Source organism: Gallinula chloropus (genome assembly GCF_964237585.1).
Source record: "Gallinula chloropus genome assembly, chromosome: 3".
NCBI classification, from domain to species: Eukaryota; Metazoa; Chordata; class Aves; order Gruiformes; family Rallidae; genus Gallinula; species Gallinula chloropus.
In genome coordinates this window covers 55,913,101-55,936,009 of record NC_140087.1, presented here as the reverse complement: position 1 = coordinate 55,936,009, position 22,909 = coordinate 55,913,101, and the positions used below count along the sequence as shown (strand labels likewise).

Sequence of the window (22,909 nt, the reverse complement as noted above, 5' to 3'; positions counted from 1 at the left end):
GCCCCGCGGGGGGCTGCTCCCCGCCTCCGCCCGGCCCCGCGCCCGGGCGGGCGGTGGCGGGCGCTTCCCCCCTGCGCGGCGCGGCCGCGGCCGGGGGAAGGCGGCTCCCGCCGGGCCCAGCGCGGCGGCGGATGGCGGGGGGGCCGCGCCCGGCGGGGGCCGGCGGGGGCGCCCGCTGAGCGGCGGTGGCGGCGGCGATGCCGGGGGGCCCGGCGCGGCGGGGCGCGCCCGCGGGGCCATGAGGGCGGACTCCGGCCATGGCCCATGGCAGCGCAGCGGTCATGCTGAAGTGCGTGGTGGTGGGGGACGGCGCCGTGGGCAAGACGTGCCTGCTGATGAGCTACGCCAACGACGCCTTCCCCGAGGAGTACGTGCCCACCGTCTTCGACCACTACGCAGGTGAGCGGGCGGGGGCCCGGCCGCCGGGAGTGGCGGCTGCCCTCCCTCCTTCCCCGGCCTCACCCTGCCGGGGTGCGGGGGGGTGGGTGAGCGATGTGTTTCGGCCGGGCTTTGCCCCCCCTTCACCCGCTGTGTTTCTCCCCCCCTCGCAGTCAGCGTTACCGTCGGGGGTAAGCAGTACCTGCTGGGGCTGTACGACACCGCCGGACAGGTGAGTGCCGAACGCTGCCCGCGGCCCCCGACCCCGTCCCCTCCCCGTCCCCGTCCCCGCGGCGCTCTCGGCGCTGAAGTTATTCGCTGGGCTGCGGTCCGGGCTGGGTGATTCAGAGGCGGGGGGCGAAGGAGGGGGGTGGGGGGGGGGGAACGGAAGAGGGCTGCGATTGATAAAAACCGGCTTTAAAAGAAAACCATCGATCCAAGGCTTATTCCCGAGGGCGGGCAGGCGGAGACGGGCTTTATTTTTAGCGGTGCGCGGCCGGCTCCGGGAGAGCTGCGGCCGGGGCGCCACGGCATCGCCCGGCGCTGGGGGAGGCGGCTGTGCCAGCCCTTGCAGGGCAGCGCTCCGGACCGGGCATCGCCCCGGCTCCCCCCCAGCCCACTCCCGGAGTGACGACCCCATCCCCCCACCCCGCCCCCCCCCACGCTGGCCTTTAGGTGGGGGAAATTTGCCTCGCTTAGGGAGGGAACTTGCTGCCTCAAACGGGCCAGGTCGGGTAGAGAGCCAGGCTGCCGCAGCTTGCCTTGTTTACGCGTAACAGCTCTTACGTAGCTGGGAAGGAGTTGTTCAACTTCAAGGTGGAAAATAATAAGCTGTAATTCTCAGGCGCTGCCGTTCGGCTGCCCTGGGTTCCTCCTGCCACCCCAGACAATCCGAGCGATTCATCTGGTTAAGATTATGACATCCTGCTGTGAAAGATGCTATGTCAGCCTGGATCTCAAGTAACTTCAATGCCGGATAAAACGCCGGGCGTTCAGAGGGGTCACTGGGGTGGCGGCGGCTCAAAGGCTCCGTTACTGGACTCTCTTCCTGGTTAGCTTCGCTTGCATGGCAGCAGCCGTGGGCCAAGCACAGTCTCCTGCGTTGAGGTGCTCCCCGCTCTCCGGAGGGGCCGTATCAGAAACAAAATAGTTTGTGAAAGGCCTGATCCTGGGAGGTGCAGGCGTCTCCCCAGGAGGTGCAGGGCGTATATACGGAAACGCCACATGGGCGGTGGTGAGAGTTGTGTATTCCTTGTGTTAAAACTTCTCCTTGCAACATGAGCATGTGTTTTGGGCTCACATGACCCCAGACGTGCTTCCTTGTTGTAAAGAGCAATGAGTAGGGTAATCTCACTGGACTGGTGTAGCCCGAAGCCGTGTTTGCAACCACATTATTCCTGTACTTCACTGAACAGCCGCTGCCTACCTTAGTTTACCTTTGCAGGTCTGCGTACAGCCTGAAGCAAGGGAAGCAGCACCTAACGGGTCCGGTGTATCTTTGTTAGGCCAGAAAACAGTAGTAAATGTAATTCCATGAGAATTGTAGGAAACGGCCCCACTTCCAGAAAGCTGATACCTGAAGGGTGAGACTGTCCCAAAAATGACATGACTTCATGATTGTCATCTCACTGACGTAAACACAAACTGGTCAAACTGATGCCAGCCCAGTGCATTCCTTATTATTGTCATAGGCCTGTTTTTCAGTAGTCATTTGTTCAAAACACAGCTTATAAAATATTGCTTAAGTAGGTTACAAAATGAGGATCTAGTGCTCAGGCAAATAAAGCATTTGGTTAATATGCAACTATTTCTCCCCCCCCCTTTTTTTTTCTTTCTTTTTTCTTTTTTTTAATAAGGAGCATCTGAAGCTGTGAAAGCATCCCTAGCACTGCTGCACATACATGTAGCTTATTTGTGGGTGCTGTCTCAGACTGCTTGTGCTGGCTTGTTGCTATTAATGGGAGGACGTGCGGGTAGCTCTGTGTAATCTTAACTCAGGTGGTTGTGTGTGTGGTATCCCACTCTGCCTGAACGTGCTGAGCACAAAACCCAGTGACCTTTGGCCTCCTCAGAAGCTAGGGAGGTAAACTGGCCAGTTTGCAGCAGGCAGCGAACAGCGGTATTCCTCTTACAGTAAAAAAACCCAAACCCCCAAACTTCCAGTGTGCACTTGTATATCCAGATGCGTAAAAAGTTGATGTAAGGTTTTTTTGGTTTGTTTTTTTTTTTTTTTTAAATTTCCTCCTTCAAATTCTGAGAAGCTGAAATGCTCAGTTGGAATTACAGAGCAGTTTCTGATGCACCCAGGCCTGGATCTTGCTGGCCTAATTCACAGGAGCCTCAGCGCATGCAGGGTGTTTTAATGAGGCTACCTATACAAATATATCCGGTCTTGGCGAAACTCCCCCTTCAGTTAGACTGGCAGTGCTAATAAAATCTTCACCCTTATCCCCATCCCACTTGAGCTTATTTGGGGTACTGGTGGACCTTGGGGGCTGCCCACAGGAGCCCCATCCCAACATCCAGCACAACTAAGGAGATGCTTGTGGGGGGTCTGTGTGAGGACCCCAGTCCAGCAATTTCACTCCATCAGCTGCTTTGTCAGAGAGCATGCTGACAAGCCTGCCTTCCCAGAGCTGTGCGATAACAGAAAGCTTACTTTTAAAGCTTAAATATGTATCTAGTGAAGAGCAAAAAAGGCATGAGTGCCTTCCCCATGTTGAGGAAACAGCATGCTGCGTCTGGTACATGCCTGGTGCTAGCACAGACTTCTGTACAGCTTGGATTGTTTGCTGCTTGAAGTCGGGATTTCCGTGCCAGTGTACATCAGTGCTTTTATTTTTGTCACCCCCAGATAGTTCTGCTGTAATGTACTGGACTGGTCAGATCTCAGCAGGGCGTGATGGCTGTGGCATCAAGGCAGTTCACAGCCTTGAGCATGTTTATAGTCCCAGCTCTGGACTGGGTACATAGGTACTACAGATCTCATTTGGAGGGGAGGAGGAGGGAGGGAGTAATTGCAGGTCTGTACAGAGACCTACTCCAAATGCACGCAGGAAGCCCAGAGCAGAGCAAGTATTAGAGACCTTTCAATTTCTAGCTGGTGCACAGCAGGCACATCGTCCTGAAGTACTAACTTCCCAGCCTGTGGGTCTCTTCAGCTTGCATGGTGATGTATTTAGCAACTTGTGACAGACTTCTCTTTGGCAGAGGAGTTGCAGGCCTTTAAGTTCATGGCATCCAGAACTCATTTCGGGCTTGCTTCTTCACAACACACAGAGGATCATGTGCAGTAACTATACCAATGATACAATGCCTCACATCTTTGCACCTTTAAAATAGGTTGAGGATAAATTTATTAAAATCCCCCCCCCTTTTATTTTTCCCAGGTTATATATAGCAGAGAAAAATACCACTAGCAGTTCACAAACTTCAGTGTGTACACAGACAGACCTTCCCTCCTTTGTGTGTGTGTGAGTTTGGGCAGGCTTTTCTCTGGCTGAAAATACTGAGGTTCAGCCAAAAATAACCGGTACAGCTGCTGGGCAGCGGAGGCTCTTGGAGCCAGTTTGGGTTTGCAGCTGTGGAGGCAGGCTCCCACGCCAGGGAGGCGGGTGGGAATTTGGTGCCGGTGGTGTACCGAGAGGACATTCCTCCAGCAATTCCTCCCAGAGGTGGAGCCAGCAGCTCTTTTTAGCCTTGCTGCTGCACATAGCCACGTGCAGAGCCTGGGTGGGCTTGGAGCGGTTCCTGGATCCCCCAGAGTGGCTCCTGGATCCCCCTGGGAAGATGAGAGCTGTGGAACCTGCCTCCATCACCTGGAGCATCAGTGCGCTGAGGTTTAAATGTGAGATGCTCGTGATACTGATGCTCGGATGCCTTTGGCTTTGCAGTAGCCTCTCTTGCTCCAGGATGTGGACTTCATGCCAGTGCTGCTCTTCACTGAGTAGGGGCATGTGGCAAAATCAGCCTCAGAGGAGAACTGTGGCTTCATCAGGGGTCTGTTAACTTCCCCACATTGGAGTGCTTTTGAACTAGTGACAAGTGATTTTGATCTTCCACCATGCCAAAATAATACTGGCAGCTCTCATGATCCTCAAACTTTTGGAGGAATGTCTGTACACACTAACGAGGAGGTGTGCCTGCGTGTCTCCCTGTCACGCCCCAGATGATCAGTTCCTCTCAGCTCAGCTACCAATGAGTACTCTGGTTGCAGCCGCAGTGATCCTCTTTCGGATACACTGATGTTTTGGTGGTAACAGGGGCCTTGATGTTAAATGCAATTTTATATTACAGTTGGTTGGGCTGCTGGAGTGCAGAAATATCAGTGGTGCCTATGTTAAGGCCAGGTGTAAAAGCAGATGGTTATAACTATGAATGTGCCTGTGGGAAAGAGGGGTGGAGATGTGGTTAGTAAAATGGGTGGTCACCAACTTGCAGTGGTTGCTGTAAGTAAAATGAGAACTAGCAGTGATCTCCGTACTCCTTGCTGGCTGTTTGTATTGGCTTTGGTAGGTAGCCCTGGTCTAGCAGGTACTGGTGGCTGGCCCATTGACAAACAGCTGTCCCTCCTCAGACTATCGTACTCCATCTGAGTTGCACCTACCATGCAGCTGCAGCGCTGAACACAAGCCTGGGACAGGCTAGCATGGTCTTGCACAACACAAAGGCAGCTGCCCTTTGCTGTAGAGTTGGAAACACTGAACCTATAATGTGATTTTTGGCAGATCTAAAACTGAAAAGTTAGCAGTTAGCGTCCTGTCCCCTTCCTGTGCCCCCCGTGCCTCCCTCCTCCCATGTGCATTTTCCCTTGCTCCCTTTATATGGTCCCAGCCAAGCTGGCAGCTGGGGAGCTGTGAGCTCACTCCTGACCGGAGCTGTGAGCTCACTCCGGGCTGGTGTGCTGACCTCTGAACAGCTCAGCCTCCGCCGAAGCTGCTCTGCACTTCAGGACGTTGCCAGCCATGTAGATTTAACAGCTCTGCAGCAACAGCTGGATGTAGATCAGATAAAATAAAAGCATGCCTAGAAATCTCCCTTTGAAATTTAAGTTCTTCAGTGCAAAAGAAGGAGGTGAAATGCCTAAGCTTACAATCTCTTACGTTAAGAGTTCTCTAAGCAAGTGTTTAAGCAAAGACAGACTTTCCCTTTAAAAGCAGGGAGATTGGTACTGTCAGATTGGCTTTTAAAAATGTCCTTCCCACAGTAATAACCCCAGTGCAAAGCTTACATTCAGACACCGCCCTGTGAGCTGTGACTCACACTTTGAAAGCGTCGCATCTTTCCTAGAAAGGTAGGTAAGCATAGTTACTGCCAGATGGGGAGTCTCGGGATGGGAGAGATGTTGCTCTGAGTTCCCCAACGCATCCACCTAATAAACATGGCAAGCTAATGTGACAGTTAATGTGTCATCTTCTGAGTGCCACTGCAATTCTGAATAGCTGCCTTGAGCTATGTTAGAATCACATGTTAGGGATATGCTTGAAAATGCAGATCCAGAATGTCTTTGCCAAATTAACAGGATAATGGCAGACCAAAGTAAAGAACCCAAAGCAAACCCAGTTTGAGAGGTTCTCTGAAACTTCCAATTTTTGCTATGTTAAAACGACATTTTTACGAAGGCTGCTGACCTAGAGAGGCTCTTGCTAAACACTGATGATGTGGTCAAGTAAAATCCCTTTCTCCTGAGTTAACAGTCGGTAGATACCCTTTAGTTTGTGACACTGTTCCCTCTCAGTTTTACTCATTTATAATTTCTTTTGAGGTACAGTGACATTTTTCAATGCTCTTCAGATATCACCAGCTAAAAAGGCAATACCGAATGCCAGCAGTAATTGCCACTCTTCCAGCACAATGTTACTGCACATCCTCTTTCTTCCCCACTTCGTTTTAAGATGGGGCGTGCACCCACACTCATTTGAGTATCGTGTGCGGTACAGTTGGACTGCAGGGGGGAGGGGAACACGACGACTGGGTAAGGAGGTGTGATCTGGAGGAGTTTTTTCTGATGGAGAACATTGGAGACCCTGGGAATTTGTGGCAGGTCTGTAGTCAGACTTCTTGCTTTACATATGTTGCCTTTGCATGGGGTTCTTTCATGTTTTGGTAAATATGAAAAGTATATAAAAATAATGCATTATTTTTTATTTATATGCTAACTTCTGATTCACCCTCCTTAAAAAGAAACTAAATATAACTTAGACTGGAGTACTAGTGCCCCTGTAGCAGAGACCTGCGATGCCAGAGGGCTTACAGTGTATGTTAGGGACATACCCAAAGCTGTGTGTTAGCTGGCACACTGTTGCTGATTTCGGGAAGCTTTGTTCCGCTTCCTTCATTGAGAACATACAGGCAAAGTGGATGTAAGACTTACTGCAGCAATACCAGGGTTTTGTCCGTCCTGGGCATTCAAAATGATGACTCAGCTATTCCTATCCACAGCCACCACTACTACCTAAAAAACCTAGGAAATCGAAACGGTTTGAGACTTTTTCTTTCACCCCTGGCTGGATTTGGGTTTTCTTCAAGCTTTTGGGCTCCATGTATTCAACTCTTCTCTGTATCTGTGGGGGACTTGGAACTTATCTTTCATTTAAAGGTGAAAAGGGTGTGGGTTTCCTTTATGTGATCATGAGACTCGAGGAACCTAGGCTTTAATACGAAGCACACGGATTCCAAATCCTGCAGTTTTACTGTGAATGATAAAGACGAGCATTACTAAAACAGATGCTTCGGGACAGCGTTTCAGGATGCTTTTGGGTTTTTTAAAACTTCCAAATTAGCAGTTATGTTTCTAACAAAGCTGCTCTTCCTCTAATTAGGGTGAAAAAAAAGCGATCTGAGGGCAGAGAGGAGTTGTACCTTTTTGCCACTCTGTTCCATGCTGTTATAAGCAGTGGATTGGTTTGACTGGTGACCGGAAGGTTTGCGTTAAGAAAAACCCATCTGAACGCCACATGACCCTTCCAGGCACTCTGAAGAGGCTGTGTCACTTGACGTGTTAGTGGTGACTGTCCTTTGTTTCATTCCTGCTCTGTGCCACATCCATCCTGTGATACGTGTGCAGTAATTCTTGGTGATGGTCGGCGCCCGCTGGTGCGTGCATAAACATGCAGGTGGCAGCGCTGTTCTCCCGAGCAGGGGAACATCGATCAGCATCCTAGGTGAGTTTATTGCTTCAGATGAATAAAACACAGGCTGAAAGTGCCTCGGGCTGCTGGCACTCTAAATTAGATGTAGTCGTGAATGCCAGAAGATCATCTGTAGGACTTAATGGTCTTGTTGGTCCCATTTCCAATTGGGATGCAGTGGTGGAGTCAGTAGGGGATGTATGCCAGGTGTGACCTGGGCTGCATCCTTACTTGCAACCAACAGATAGCCCACCCGTGGGCAGTGAGATGGCTTACGTGCTCCTCACTTGGGAAAGAAAAACCGTAGGCAGTTTTTCAGCTGCCGTAACATCTGCTGCTGTGAAATTGTCAAGTGTTTTACCACGTTCTTCCATGGAAGCTGTTAGTCCTGACAAATCGGGACTTGACATAAAGTGAGGTGCAGAGGGCTCTTAAGGAACTCCCCTAATTCCAGAAACCCTTTCACTGTGATGCGTTGTATTCAGTGTGGACACAACGGCACTGGTACTCAGCACTTCATCTTCTGAGGGGTTGTGCGGTGGAATTAATCTCGAGGAGACAGTGCCAAGGCTCAGTCTTCTGCCTTACAAAGCGGCTGCTCATACTGGGCTGAAGAAGTGGTCTTGGGGTTAGTTTGTAAAAAGTGAAACGGAATGGGACACCACACTGATCTGCAACTATTGAACCATCTCTGGTCCACAGGCTGTTTTCCTTGTGAGAAGAGATTTATCGATGGTCGTCTTCTTCAGTAAAAAAGAAAGTGAAAGAACCTGCCTTTCTTAAGAGTGGGTTCTCCAGAGGATCCGACTGGATCCCCCGTGCCAGGGTGAATTCTATGTTTTTTCCTTTGATTGCCCATATCTCAAAGAATGGGAAATCCTGATTGTTCATGGCTGCAGTCACCAGAAGTGGTGTGAATGCTTTTCCTGGAGATAGCGGAAATCCTGTGTGGGAAGAATGCCTTTGATAAGGTCACTGATGGGGAGAAAGGAGCCAGCATGGGACCACACCACAGCCTCGTGATGTCTCGTGGGTAGGGAGTGGAAGGGCTTGCCCACGGCAGTGACTCTGCTGTTTCTTAGGAGCTCTGTCACGGATAAGCAACTGGTATAAGGTGTTGAGTGAAACTCTGCTCGCCGATACCGGTTGTGGTCAGTTGAATCCATGTTCTGTTGTTACTGATCCTAAATAAGTCTTAGAGAGAAAATTCAGAGATTTGTACCAGAAAACCATGAAGAAGCCAGCAAGTAGAAGTTCCTGTGGTGATGGGGAGGAGAGAGGGTGTTCTGTTGAGACCATCTAGGCAAATAGTTCAGCATCACCACATGACAAGATGTAGGATTTTGACAGTATTTACTCCTGCATTAAGACTTTGATCAATTCTGATCATTTAAAGGCAATTTTAATTAAAGGAGTATCTGTCCTTGTCTCTAAGGCTGTAAAATCCATCTTACTAGGTTCCATCTTCCAGCTAGTTATTCCTCTCCATACAGAAAAGCTTTTCAGACATGCAAGCAGCTGTGCAGTCCTTAAATATGCCAGAAGGAAAGTTTTGTCAAAAAAAAAAAGTAATTCACAAACCCGGGGCTTTTTCAATGTATAATTCATAACCCCTTTGAACAGTTCTCCTCACAGGAATTTAGAGATGGATTTAGATCAGCTTACTTCATTTTTGGAATACAATGGAAGAGCACTTACCCTGCATTCTTGCAGCCTTTTCTATAAATTAAAAATAGATGCTGGGCCCAAATCAGCAGCTTTTTGCACTCCCTGGGAAACCCGTGCAGATGAGCCCCAGCAGGACAACTCTGCTTTCTTTAGCAATGCAAGCTGTGTGCCCAGAAGCCTGTGAGGAGACAGAGGGTCTGCAGGGCCCTTTTTCCCCTGCAGCCAGGGAATGATCACCTCCTCTTGTTCGGCGTGTTCAGAAGCTGGCGGCTAGAGATGTAGGCGACTGAAAAATCAGCGTAACGGGGCTTGGACTGCAGAACTGGACGAGCGGTTGTTTATGGCAATGGTGTGTCAGGCCCAACTGCCGCTTGCCAAATGGCCCTGCATTAGCGCTGCCGCGTGGGTGGCAGTGCCAGGAAGCCAGTGTCCCGCTGACGCTCCACCCTCCTCCACTGCAAAGGGTTACAGCATTATACGGCCCAGGCTGGAAAAGTTCAGAGAGTTATTTTAGCCAGGGAAGCCATTTGTGCTTGGCATGGGGCAGCACAGGCCACTTCCCTCCCTCTCCAACCCCCACCCCCGCCCCCGCCACCCCGGAGCATCTCGTAGAATCAGAAACCGCAGGGTGATTTGGCAGGGTGAGGTCTGTTTCCTGGTGTGCTGCTGGAGCTGGCGGTTGCTCTCAGAGGCTGTGCCTGATGCTTATGGGAAAGCTGCAGATCTGCCTTTAATTTCAAATAATCTGGGGGAGAGGGCGGGATGTGTCGCCGGGGTACCAAGGAGCTTTTCCGAACTCCCTGGGGAGCATGTTAGGTGCAGCAGTTGTTACGCTTCACTTGTTTTGCTTTTCCTGAAAATTACAGGGCGCTTTCTGAAATGGAAGTTTATTCTCAGGGAGGAAAACTATGAAAAATGCAGTTTTGAAAGATAGCTTTGAAATGCACTTCAAAACTTGAAAGCATGGCAGTTCATACTGAGAGCAGACTTTGGACTGTTGCTACAAAGCCCTCCTATGAAGTAGGCTACAACACGGGCTTTTAGGTGGGATTTTACTCTGCAGAAACCAGCTAGTTGCATATGTAGGCTTCACCGAGACCCTTTGAGCAGCAACAGTCGTAACCCTTCACTGCATAAAGGTTGGATTCCTCTAGCAACTCTGCCTGATGTCTATTTTTGGCTTCCTCTCTAAAAACAGATGGTTGGGAGTGAGAATCTCCTCTTAGGGTTGCTGTTGTAAGCTGTGAAAGCAACAGATGGTTGCTAACACAGAGATCACAAACCTCGAGTTGTTGAGCTTGTTTTGCTGCCAGTGATGCAAGCTTTAGTTTGTGTGTCCCCCCCATCCACTTTATACTTTCTCCGAACAGAAAAGAAATAGGCTTATCCTTTTGTTTATAAGAGTTAGTCAGGATGATGTAATTGGAGAAGCAGCGTTAGCATTTCTTTCCCAAGCTGCAAAACACATAAACCCATTAACCACTTTGGTTCCATCAGAGTACAATACCCTGGGCCTGGATTAAAACATAAGCATGGCAGGCCTTGCTCAGGGCCCCTGACATACCAGAGTTTTGTTTTTCCTATTTGCTTAAAGACCCTCATATTTGCAAGAAAAAAAAGGAACATCAGACAAACAGATCACAGAATTGTAGGGGTTGGAAGGGACCTGGTCCAACCCCCCCTGCCAAAGCAAGGGTTCCTAGAACATATCGCACAGGGAGGCATCCAGACAGGTCTTGAATATCCCCAGAGAGGGAGACTCCACAAACCCCTTGGGCAGCCTGTGCCAGTGCTCTGTCACCTTCACTGCGGAACAGTTTGTCCCCATATTGGTGCAGAAGATGCAGGTTAACGTCTTACTCGCTACCTCTAAGAGCAGATCTGAGAGGTATGAAAGTCCCCAAAGGCCTTGGCCAAGGTGGGGGGAGGTGCTGACTACAAAGGTGACTCCTCTAATTGCCTTTCATCTCACCAAATTGGATAAAGAGACCCCAATACCACCCCAGAGGAGGAAGAGGCCTGTGGTCCCACAATACTGAGGGATGGGTAAGGCCCTCTGTCCCCATTGCTTTCACTTGGGCAAGGAGGAGCATGGTGCCATAAACCAGGGGAGGTACAGGGACCCTAGTACTGTGGGGGTCTCTATACGCCTCACCCCTTTCTTCAGTTTTCTAATAAATACAAGGGAATAATGTTTTTTTCTGGGTCAAGAAGGTCCAGAAATTGTCCAGAAATTATTGGACTTCACTCTTATTTTTAAAAAAATATCCCACCACACACAAGCCCTGTACATCAAAGGCTTTTGGCGTGCACTGCAAAGACTGATGCATTATTAAGCTAGAAAACCCCTACGGGGCACCCTACCAGATGGGAAGATGCAAGTAGAGAGAGGATAATAATTTGCTCAGGGCTACGTATTGTGTCAGTGGCAGAGTTAGTGTCCTGGTTCTGGCCAGAACCAGGCCAGACAGGAATACAGTTCGTCTGTTTTTAGCTATGCCTCTCGGCTGATACCCATGGAATTGGGCAAAAGTGTTAGTTCAGAATCGATTCTGCTTTCAGTTTGAGCAAACCCTTGAAATCAAGAAGAATATAAAGCTGCAGAATTGCAATACCACTCTTCAGTCTGCATACCAGAAGTTCTTAAGACCTCTTGGGTTTTGAGCAGGTAAATGTCAGGAAAAGAAACAGCCACATTTTGGACATGTTAAATGAGACCCACCTGGATGTCCAAAATACAGTGAAAATCAGTGACTCAGTATTTGAGTACAAGGCAGCAGGAAATCTCAGAGAGGTAGATTATTAGGTACGGTAACACGGAAAAAGGAGAGACTTAAAGGTGCTAAGATAAAGGCAGTGTTAGACCTACCCACAGAATACCAAAACTAGGGCAAAACGAACATTTCAAAGTATGACTTTCCATTCGCCCCTCTTAAAACCAAACCAAAACCCCCAAACAGTCCTTCCCAGGGTGTAGTTGAGAAGCCAAGTCATTAGCCTCAGCCTCCTCACAGAGATTCAAGATAAAAGATGGATGGTCCTGCTGCAATGTAGGATCTCTCATAGGGATTTGCAGCTTAATTAATAGAACATTAATTAAGCCAACATGCTTGTGTCCGATTTGTTTACAGTTATTACATCTCTCATTTTCAGCATGTTCTTCTATTTGTATCCATCTGCTTCAGCAAGCAGTGAACCATTTTGTTTTGAGTATGTTGGAGAAGGAGCCACTTCACTATTACAGCCTGGAGCTTTTGAGGCTCGTACCGCCTGTTTTGGTCCTTCCTGGCTTTCCTGCCCATCTTATTCACATTCTTAAAATACTCCAGTTAAATTCTTTAAGTATTTTTAACGCCTAAATATACACATGGTGACTCTTCCAAATAGATGGGAAGTCTAATTGCTGTACAGTGTGGTGTGTGCAGACACTCAGATTAGAATTTAGGTTGACTGGCCAGTAGAATTAGATTTTGCCATTGCATTTAATTTTAGAATAAACCACGTTTATTTCCCTTATACTAGATTCAGGAGATAAATTATAGTTGAAGCAATCAGATTTTTCCAGGCTTCTACAGTATTCAGTCTAAATTAATTTGGTATTTCAGAGGCTTCTACCAAGTGCAGTGATTATTTAGCCAGAGGAAGTTTTTGGATTTGAGGGCTACTTCTGAGGAGCTGCTGGGGAGCAGGCATCTTTAAGCACGAACAGAGCCTCTCTTAGGAGAATCCAGGACAAGTCCAGTCACGAGGCTGTATTAGAACCACCTGCCGTTATTAGTATCCTAATTTCTGTAGCACAGGCGAGGTTCAGAGGAGAGCCTGACAGCACCGACTTGTTTCAAGGAGCAGGATTGATGGGTACAGCCAAATTCTCTGTTAAGTAAGCACAAATGCAGTGAAGTCACCGTAGGGAATACCACGTACATCTTTGGCCGTGGTACACGATGTATCCAGTCGCACTGTACTTGCCTTCAGTTTAACTTCTTAATTACAAGGGATGGACCCACAGTTTAGCCCAGTGCAGATGGGACAGGGTGTAAATCAAAAGGGATATAAATAGGGACAGGAAAAGAGCCTTAAAGAGCAGCATCGCTGCTGGCTCCCAGATGACAGCTGATGAATACTTGGGAAGTAAGGTGCAGTACCAAGATGTGGCTAAATGTACAAGGATTTGCATTTAATGGGATTAAAAAAGATAAACTAAATCTGCAAGTTTTGAAGCCAGCCATGCAAATGTAACTCGGCTTTGAGATTGGAAAATGATTTGTATTTGCTATGAATAAAAGGTCCGTCTGTAATGTGACATGGATTAACCAAGAGGTATTTTAAGGTCAATGGACTAACACAACTTCTTAGTGGCAAAGACATGTTTTCTCCATTCTAATATTTAATGCAGACAGCACTCCAATTATTGTGTGATTTTTAGAGCATGTTGTGTGTAGTGAAGGCAGCTCTTCGATAGTAGGCATACATTACAACTTTAAACTTAAAGAAAAGCTTTTTAGTAATACCCTGCATGTGATTTAGTAGAGCTGAATTTGAGATCAACCAGTGGATCTGCCTGCGTGTCTTGCATGCAGATTTCGTACACCAGGGACCAGTATAATTTGCAGTTGGGAGGCTTCTTTGAGGATTTTCATCTCCACCCTAGAAAGCAGCGTGGCAACCCTGAGCGGGATCCAACTACATTCAGTAGGAGAAGAGAAACATGAAATATGTGCTTAAAAAAAGAATTGAACGCTGGGCTCAAGATGCTCTTGTGATTTTAAAAGAAAGTTGTTTCTGCCTCCTGTGATGAATGGCCACGGATGTGGAAAAGTCGTGGTTACTAGGTTTTTTTCTTTTGAAACAGGATAGGAGCCTGACACTAGCAGGGAGACAACCAGTCTTCAGAAAGGCCAGTCAAATCTGGCAGTCCCACAGTAGTTTCAGATACTGTGGTTGTGAAATTGGGAGCCTATAGAGCACCCAAGGCTGCCGTCAGAACGGCACGTGAGAACCCCGACTGCAAATGAGAATATAGCAGGAACAGGCACCAGAGAGATGGGCCAGCTGACCTCCTTGCCAGTGCAGGTCTCCCCCAGTCCAAGTTCCATATGTCCTTTCTCCATTTCACGAGAGGGTAACGTCCCTCTTCATATAGGTGTCGACTCCCGCATGGAAAGATGGGTCTGGCAGCAGCTTTTCTGAGGATGTTCTCAGATGTCTTCAGAAACCCTAGTGACACCATCTTTAGAACTGAACAGTTAATCAATGAGGGGCTTCTTTGAGGGTGCAACTATATAAGAATCTGGAAACATGACAGTTGCCAAGGAAATGAAAATTTAATTTTCTGACTTGTTTCAAACATGGAGTTGAATTACATTTCTGCCTCTACATTTAATGAACAAATTGATCCAATATCTGTGAAATTAAATTAAGATGGGGACCTTGCATGGGAAAGAGGTAGGCTGCTGTGGCAGCCATAATAAACTGGTGTTTATTAAGGCTTACAAGCAGCATTCTTTGCTGTCTCATGCCTGGGCTCAGTCATCTTACTGGTATTTAAAAAAAAAAGATCCAAAACCACCAAAACCCCTAGGGTAGGAATGGTAGGGTGTTGGCTTACTGCCACAGACCAAAGGAAGCCTTGCAGAGAACCCAGGGCATGTTCTTCCTTTCTGGTCTTTGATAAAATACATGGCAAAATCTACTTTGTCTCTTGCTAGAGGGACTCTGTTTTACACTAGGGACCATGCTCCTAGGGACCTCTGTTGCCTGGGTATGGTATGCCCTGGCAGTAGGACTCATGTCTTTAAATGCTGTGATTCTAAATGACACAATTAACGCACCCCCCCCCCCCCTTTCTCCCCCAATAAAATAAAAAAAATCCTGATAGTATTCTTGATCTATAATTTCTGTTCCTCCCCACTCTTTACTGGGCTTGCTTATAGAAAGCCGAGTCTGGACAAAAGAGGTCCCTTCTGACCCTTACTTTGTCTGCTCTGATGGTTTAGCAACAGGACAGTAAAGTTTTTAAAAGAGACAGGAAGAAAATTCTAAGGAGGGACTTAAATATCACCTCTTCATACGACCCAAAAGAGAACATATAATTTAAGTGTGTTAAATAGCTTAAATGTAGCCTGGTAGAACCTGGATGTCTCCTACAGCACTCACATCTGCTTACTCTCTTTGGCCAAACAAACGCTAACCTTTGATCTGCAAGTATGTGTGAACCATAAACCTTTCTTTTTTTTTTTCTTACAGTGAAAACTTTTTAAAGGGTACTCTTCTGTTTGTTCTCACACAGAAGTAAATTTCTGTCAGTATGAACACACAGGGAGTTCTGTATTCACCTAGAAGTACCCTTATATGCAGATTTTCCTCCCACAGCCACACTAACCTGGAATAGTTGTGAACATTCAGAAAGTTTGCTTCAACAAAGTTCCTGAAATAAGAATAGTTTCTGAATAAAACTGTTGAAAATAACAAAGTACAAGCAACAATTTCCTATTGCAGATAACAGAATTTTTCTTTCTCAGGAAGACTATGATCGTCTGAGACCTTTATCTTATCCTATGACCGATGTCTTCCTTATCTGCTTCTCAGTGGTAAATCCTGCTTCATTTCAAAACGTGAAGGAAGAGTGGGTACCGGAATTGAAGGAATATGCACCTAATGTTCCATTTTTACTAGTAGGAACACAGGTATATCTGGTTCTGTTCTACTTTATTTAAACAATTCAGATCATTGTATGGACCTTTTCTTTGGGCTGGAAGTTGAGGCCCAACAGGACCTGAGCAGCATCTCCTTACTTTGGAGGAATGGCCCTAACAAGTGGCAGAAGAACCTAGATCTGTGCTGTTCTCTAAGAGATACCTCCGTTTTGTTAAAATACATTGTAAACGGGGTGGCAGGATTGGCTGTGTCTCTCCATGTGACTTTATAGAAAGTCATGGGACCTTAAGAAATAAAATTCCCTGTTCATACCCATGTTACTGGAATTACTTGGGTCTGCAACAGTTGGTCACACCCATTATTCGCTGAAGCAAAGGAGCAAGGGGAGAAGTGAGACAATTCCGTCCTGGTTATTGTGGGGAGTGGTCTGGGCTTCAGTGACCCACATGTTGGTATTATGTTTGGGTTAATCCTTCTGCCACTGCAGGGTGTGTGTACATTCTGGTGTTCTGAGATGGCCACACCTAATTGAGGAGTGGAATTACAGAATAAACGTTTGTTCCTTCTGGATTAAAAGGAGCAGTTCACAGCTTCAATTTCCAGGGCTTTTGGATCAGGAAGGGTCCGCAATCTGAATTGTGACGTGGCTGCATCCTTATACATGTAATACTCCACTTTAAAAAGCAGCTATCATATAGCCTGCTGACTTTTGTTTAGAAAAAGTATTCCAGCATGACTGCAATCTTTCTTCTTAGATTGATCTTCGTGATGACCCAAAAACTCTGGCAAGACTGAATGATATGAAAGAGAAGCCCATATCTGTGGAGCAAGGACAGAAGTTAGCGAAAGAGGTAAACTGGGTATTTCTAAATGAAACCAAGTAGCAAAGAAGGAAAAAACCCAACCTATTTCCAAATTTACTTTTTCTTCCATTACCACTTTGTTCATTTGTTTTACCAGTCAGTGCATGAAATCTTGTAACTGGTTACCAGTTAGCAATATTTTACTTACACTGTTGAATGCAGCTAACAAGCAGACCTGTGTAATAGCACTTCCTTGTTAGTAGTAGTTGTAATGCTCTGCATAGACAATCGTAAGAGCTACATAAGCGTTAGTCACAGAGAATTGAAATCACAGAGTGGCTCAGGTTGGAAGGTACCTGTCTTGAACAGGGTAAATCTTGGAAGCATCTTTAAGAAATTATTTGAGAATGCTCTACTGCTCTTTTACCACACTGCGTGGATAATGCATCTCACTCAGCATGCTTACTCTTGAAACACAAATTGGTTGTGTAGTTAGTTTTTGCTGCTTAATGATCAAAAATACCTTAGGACACCAACACCAATCCAAAGAGCTTATTTACTATGACTCCTTAATAAAGAAAACCAACTTAAATACGTTCCAGATCTTTTGCCAAAAAATAAATCTTTTCTCCTGTGGGGGGAAACTCATTTAGATAAAATTGTAGACCACAGCCAAACACTGTGATGGCACCTTAGGAAAAAAAGCAGCACTTAAGTGCACAGACAGAACGGAACAGCTGAAATATACTGCTATTGAATTAACCTTTTTTCTTAACAGATAGGAGCCTACTGCTATGTGGAGTGTTCAGCTTTAACACAGAAAGGACTGAAGACCGTTTTTGATGAAGCTATTATAGCCATTCTAACTCCAAAGAAACACACAATGAAGAAGAGAATAGGCTCCAGATGCATAAACTGCTGTTTGATCACGTGAGATACATTTGACAATGGCCAGGTTTACTGTGAAATTCTACTGAATTTAAATACAATGCATTAAGTACACGGTGAACTTGCTACAGGCTTGAAAGCTAAAACTACGATTCTGCCTTCTACAACCAGTGAAATCCAGAGGAATAAAATCAAACTCAAGAAACTTGTAATAAGAAGCCACCATATATGTTGCAAATATTTTATTCAGACTGGAAGGTACAATCTCTCAGGGTTACATAGTCTAGAGGAAGCAAAAACTGCACCATGTTGAAACGGCATCTACGTGGTTTTACTGAGTGGAGATGCTTGGCCTGGAATGCTCTGAATGGATTTGGATAGTCTTCTGCTTTGACTATACACACACACACACACACACACATACACACACTCACATATCTTATAAAAAGAACAACTTTTGCACAGTCTGTATGGAATCTGCACAAAGAAATACCTTGTCTCTTTTTGCTCCAGTTATCTGCTTTTGTATGTAAGCTGCTTCCGGTTCCAGTGTATCCACAGCGGTGCAATAATCAGACCAGCCATATAGCCAAAGGTAGCGCCGAGGGAACAGGAAATGGGCCAGACCTGAGGGGAGAACCCAAGGTAAAAGCAGACAAGGAGGAGAACGTTTGTGGGTGGGGTTTTTTTTTTTGTACTTTGTGAGCACAAATTCTCAGTGTAATCTAGGTACTGAAGGACGGTACAGTCTTACTCTAAAGCTTGACGTGCTTTCCTAAAAATGCCAAAAGTGTAACAATCACCTTCATGAACACTAAATGCTGTTGTACAGTTTTTAAATAATATGCATTAAAATGTAATCAGGCTTCTGGCTACTGCAGACTTCAGTTTGATAATCCCAAAGCTCTGTGAAAAGCTGACAAGCACTTCTATCCCGTGACACGTTCAGCTAACTGAACGTCCTGTTCTGCTGCACACCTTTGGAAACTTGTAGATTTCTTGGCAATTTCTCCTTCTGATTTCTCATGGTGTTCTGAAACTTTTAAGAGGTGTGTGTATAAATGAACTAATATTCAAATAAGGCCAGAGACTGAGATGGATAGAGGATTTTTCTTTCTTTTGGTCTTGATAAGCAGGCAAAAGGATGAAACTGACTCCAGGAGTAGGCACATTTGGAAACTGACTGAACATCTTGCACTCAGTTTCAGCAGACATGTAGTTAGCCAGTTATGTTGAAGACTCCAAAGGGGTTTTAAGTACAAGCTCTGTTTCCTAGTTCAGGAACATGGAACTGACTCAGTGCAGCTGAATTCACTTTCACAAACCATCTAGTACTGAGGCAAAGAACTAATGGGATTCTTCTCCCCCCCTTTTTTTTAATTGGTATTGATTTGCAGAGAAGAGCCAAAACAAAACCAGTCTGTCCTCAGATGCTCCTTACATTACCAGTCAGCTACATACTGCATTTGATTAAAGTCTCAACTAAGATGGTGATTAAAAATATTTATTGTAGAATAAAGTGAATTCCTATCCCTCTTCAAAATTTTCCTTTGCATATTTTCTTTCAAGAGAATTTTGCATTTCCTACTGTACAGTGCATCCTTCTGAAGGAAGTACGGACTGCACTCTCCTGGGTTGCGTTTTTTGATTGAGTGGGATATCAACCACCTTCTACAGTTCCTGAGACAGAGAAATATGCTAGACCTGTAAGAAAATATCCACATCTCAGTGTCCAGCCTTCTTTTCTACTTCATTTTGACTTGCAAGTCATGGATATGAAATGAACTTGCTCTTAATGGTACTAGTTCCTCCTTTCATTGGCTTTCCTAGCTTTCATTCTTCTATTTACTTCAGTATCACTTGGAAGAATATATTTATTGACAGTGTTTGATTGTGATAATTTTAACTAGGAATAAGAGTAACGTATTTTGTCCTCTACTGTTTCATCTTCACAGTCTCCTCAGCTGTTTCATCTTCACATTCCTTAGCATTTGCAGTTTTATATATTATTTGGAGGTCTTAAGGAGTGTAGCAAAGATGACTATAAACAAGGTGCCTTAGGTACTCTTTATTGACCTTGTTCCATTCTTCCATTTCTGTCTGCTAATTGTTTTTGTTGCTGGGTATTTTGGCTGTTGCCTCTCAAACCAAAGACTTGCTTGTTTTCATTCATTTAACAATGGCATTGTAGATCTATAAAAAGCCTTGAGATGCTTTGGCATGGTAAGATATTATTTATATTTAAAACTCACATGAGTTTGTGGCCTTGGCTAAACTTATGCTTCAGGTGGAATTTTGAACTTTAAAATGAAATGTAATCAAGTTGTTTCTAGCATTTTGCAGGCTGTTACACATGTCTAAAGGACAGAACAAGTCCCCAAAACCCCAGCTGCTCATTCAGTAACGTTCAGCTGAAACAGAAGCCGTACTTTCTCATCTACTGAAGAAGTCAAAGACCACTCTAATATCCACAAAACTATGGACAGAGGCTTCATAACTCAGTGGTCTTTTTGCATCAAATTCTTTCAGTGTTCAATAATTCTTCATTAAATTTTACCTACAGTAGGTGAAGCTGTAGCTACCTATTTGCTTTTCAGAAGTATAGGTGGGTGTTGGACTCTGAATTTTTTGGGTTCCCTGAACGAGTCAATGTCCCTGATGATCCATTGACCCTATATCTTTTGGTATTTTGTGTATAATGGGCAATTGTTGGTATGATTAAAAGGATCTCTAATGATTGTTGGAGCTTGGAATTCTTTTTTAAATAGTTACATTAACTTTTGGTATTAATGGCACCTCTGTCTGCCTTCCAAAACATTAAATTTCTGCTTTACTTTTCAAAAATCAGTTTCAAACCTGTCTCAACACATGACTCTGACCTCTGAAATCCAATCCTCACCGGTAGCAGCTGCCAAAGATAGTAGGCAAAGGGAAGAAACCATACAGCACTCCATCTCGCTGACTATGAGATAGAAAAGAAACACCACCTCATCCATTCTGGTGGCATAGAACAGAAGGGTACAAAGGCCAGGTGGCTCAAAATAATTCTGAAGGCAGTTTGATTGGCATTTTGAAAAACCCCTAAGCACAAGATTTAAAAGCCTGAACTTAAGAGTGTTGCTATCCTTATGCTATTTTCTATAACCTTCAAGGCAGGGCAAAAAACCCCCTAGCAAACAGGCTACATACAGCCAGATGCACTCATGGGTGTATCTAAAGCTGCAAGTTATCAAAGATAGATCACAATGGGGCTCTTAAGTACATCAGCTAACTAAAATAACAGCCCTTGCATATGCTTTTTAGTTCATCTAGAAAAATGGGTTGCTTTATTTTGTATTAGCTGCTGGCCTAATTTTTCTAAGACTCAAATCACTGTCTGCTGGACCTTTTAAAATTTGACTTGCGTGATCAGTCTGCTTTTGCCCTGTCTTTCATATTACCTCTTAAACTTGGTTTAGCTTCCCTGACTTGGAACAAACTGCCACTAAGCAGTAAGAATCCAAACAGCTACTATCCTTCTGCCTGTTCTAAGAGATTCTGTTCTGCATGTTCGAAGTACACAGCTTGCAATACACCCCTCTCATTCCCTGAAAACTACTCAGCTCTATTTCTCCTACTTTATGCTCCCTTCTGCTCTGAAGAACCTGACACATCTTACTCCAGTACTGATGAAATGCCTAAGCTGGGTCAACAGCAGGGTAATAACATGATAGCAGCATCACCTAACTGCACTTTTTTTGAGGGGGAAGAAATTTCATCTGGGGAGAGAAGTGTGGAGAGCCAGGAAATGGGGCCAAACATTCTTTAGGAAAATGGCATGAAATGCCTTGTCTGTCCAGCAGCCCCAAGGGAAACATCAGCTGCCATCCTCACAGCCCAGTACAGGAATGCTCAGTTTACTTATCAAACACATGCAGAAAACAGCAGTTGAAACAACCTGCATATGGTTACCTGGAATCTCATCAGAGGGTTGGCAAAAACACATCTCCACCTGCATGCTTAACAAGCATAAAAATTGCATTTTAAGGGACAGAGCATAAACTGGCGGTTAACGCAAAACAACTTCTATTAGTTTAATTTTCCTTTTCATGCTATTTGGCAGCAGTGATGGGACTTAATGGAGATGTCTTTAGGCTAGCTAAACAGACACTGCAGAACTGCAAGGTTTCTAGTATATACTACAACTCATTTTAAGAACAGAACTTAAAACAGGAATTGCCAACCTTTCAGGACACAAATGAGCTAGTTTTCTCAGAGCTGTCTAGAGCACTTATGAACTGATGTGGGAATGCTTAGCATATTGCATGGAAAGCAGAGCATGTTGCAGGACCCCAGCGAGGCATCTAGCTGTGCTCTACTATGCACCTAGCCAGTTAAATCAGAATTCTGACTGTGTGACAGTTATGTCATCTATTGCAAGCCTGTAATTTGCATCCCACGTAGTGGGTATCACACAGACATTGATAAGGACATAAAGGCCAGGTTCTTCCAGGCCAAAGCAGCAACACCCTCCAAGTTTTCAAAGTTACTATAAAGTAAGCAGTTGACTGCTGGAACTTTTACTCTGCGAAAGCAAATACAGCAGGGCAAACCACAATCTGCTCTACTTTCTCTTTTTTTTTTTTTTTAAGTAAACTAATCCCATTCTTTAGATAAGTGTTTTTCTTATGTCCCTAAACTAAATTTTGTATGCTTAATATTTCAAAAGATCCATTTCTGACTGTCAATTAGAAAGCTATGTAATATTTTTGTTTCATTATAAAACTGAATAAGTGAGCACAATTACTTTCCCTCCCTGTTTGTAACATGCCTTAAATAAATTCCTGATTGTTTAGTCTGTACTGCCTTCAGCACATGCCTTTAATCTATTTTGGTTGCATGCACATGTTAACTAGAAGTGTCTTATCATATTATACAGAATGTGTGTGTTGACAAGCACATGCTGAGGAGAAGAAAGTTGTGACTTTTTTCAGCCTGGCATTTGTAACTAGAAGTTGGTATTGAGGATTCGTGTTCTAAAGTTATAGCAACCATAACTGCCTTTGATCTCACCATTAAGGTTTACATTATGAAAACATATCATTAAATAAACAATAACCCCACTAAAGTGGAACAAGCTTCTACCTCTGTTTAAAAAATACCCTCAAACACTGGATATTATTCCTCCTATTCAAGTAAAGCAACTCCGTTTATAACAAAACTTTCAGAGTAGATAGTAGATCCAAAAGTAAATATAAGAATGAAACTCTGAGCTGTATTAAGAATGAAAAAAAAGTAGGGTGGAAGTTTATAGCCCTGTTACAGCTTAGTCAAGTAACCACCAAGACCCATACCTGTGATTTCCAGATTATTTTTCAGGTTGGAGAGGTATTGAGGTTGATACTT

The 22,909-nt window shown here is 45.1% G+C and overlaps 2 protein-coding genes across 2 annotated transcripts in view; one reads left to right on the top strand and one right to left on the bottom strand.

Moving 5' to 3' along the window:
* Positions 1-257: 257 nt before the first annotated feature.
* RHOQ (ras homolog family member Q) lies at positions 258-20,262 on the top strand (the record flags this gene model as incomplete). The annotated part of the gene is made up of 5 exons (XM_084261788.1): positions 258-399; positions 552-610; positions 15,698-15,862; positions 16,589-16,684; positions 17,415-20,262. 5 exons carry the CDS (start codon positions 258-260, stop codon positions 17,568-17,570), a joined length of 618 nt encoding a protein of 205 aa, XP_084117914.1. The 3' UTR covers positions 17,571-20,262.
* PIGF (phosphatidylinositol glycan anchor biosynthesis class F) overlaps positions 17,593-22,909 on the bottom strand; it is an 18,924-nt gene continuing 13,607 nt past the window's right edge. The window contains exon 6 of the mRNA XM_084261789.1: positions 17,593-18,151. Coding sequence (XP_084117915.1) covers positions 18,038-18,151 — 114 coding nt within the window. The 3' untranslated portion in view covers positions 17,593-18,037. The remainder of the gene's footprint in view (positions 18,152-22,909) is intronic.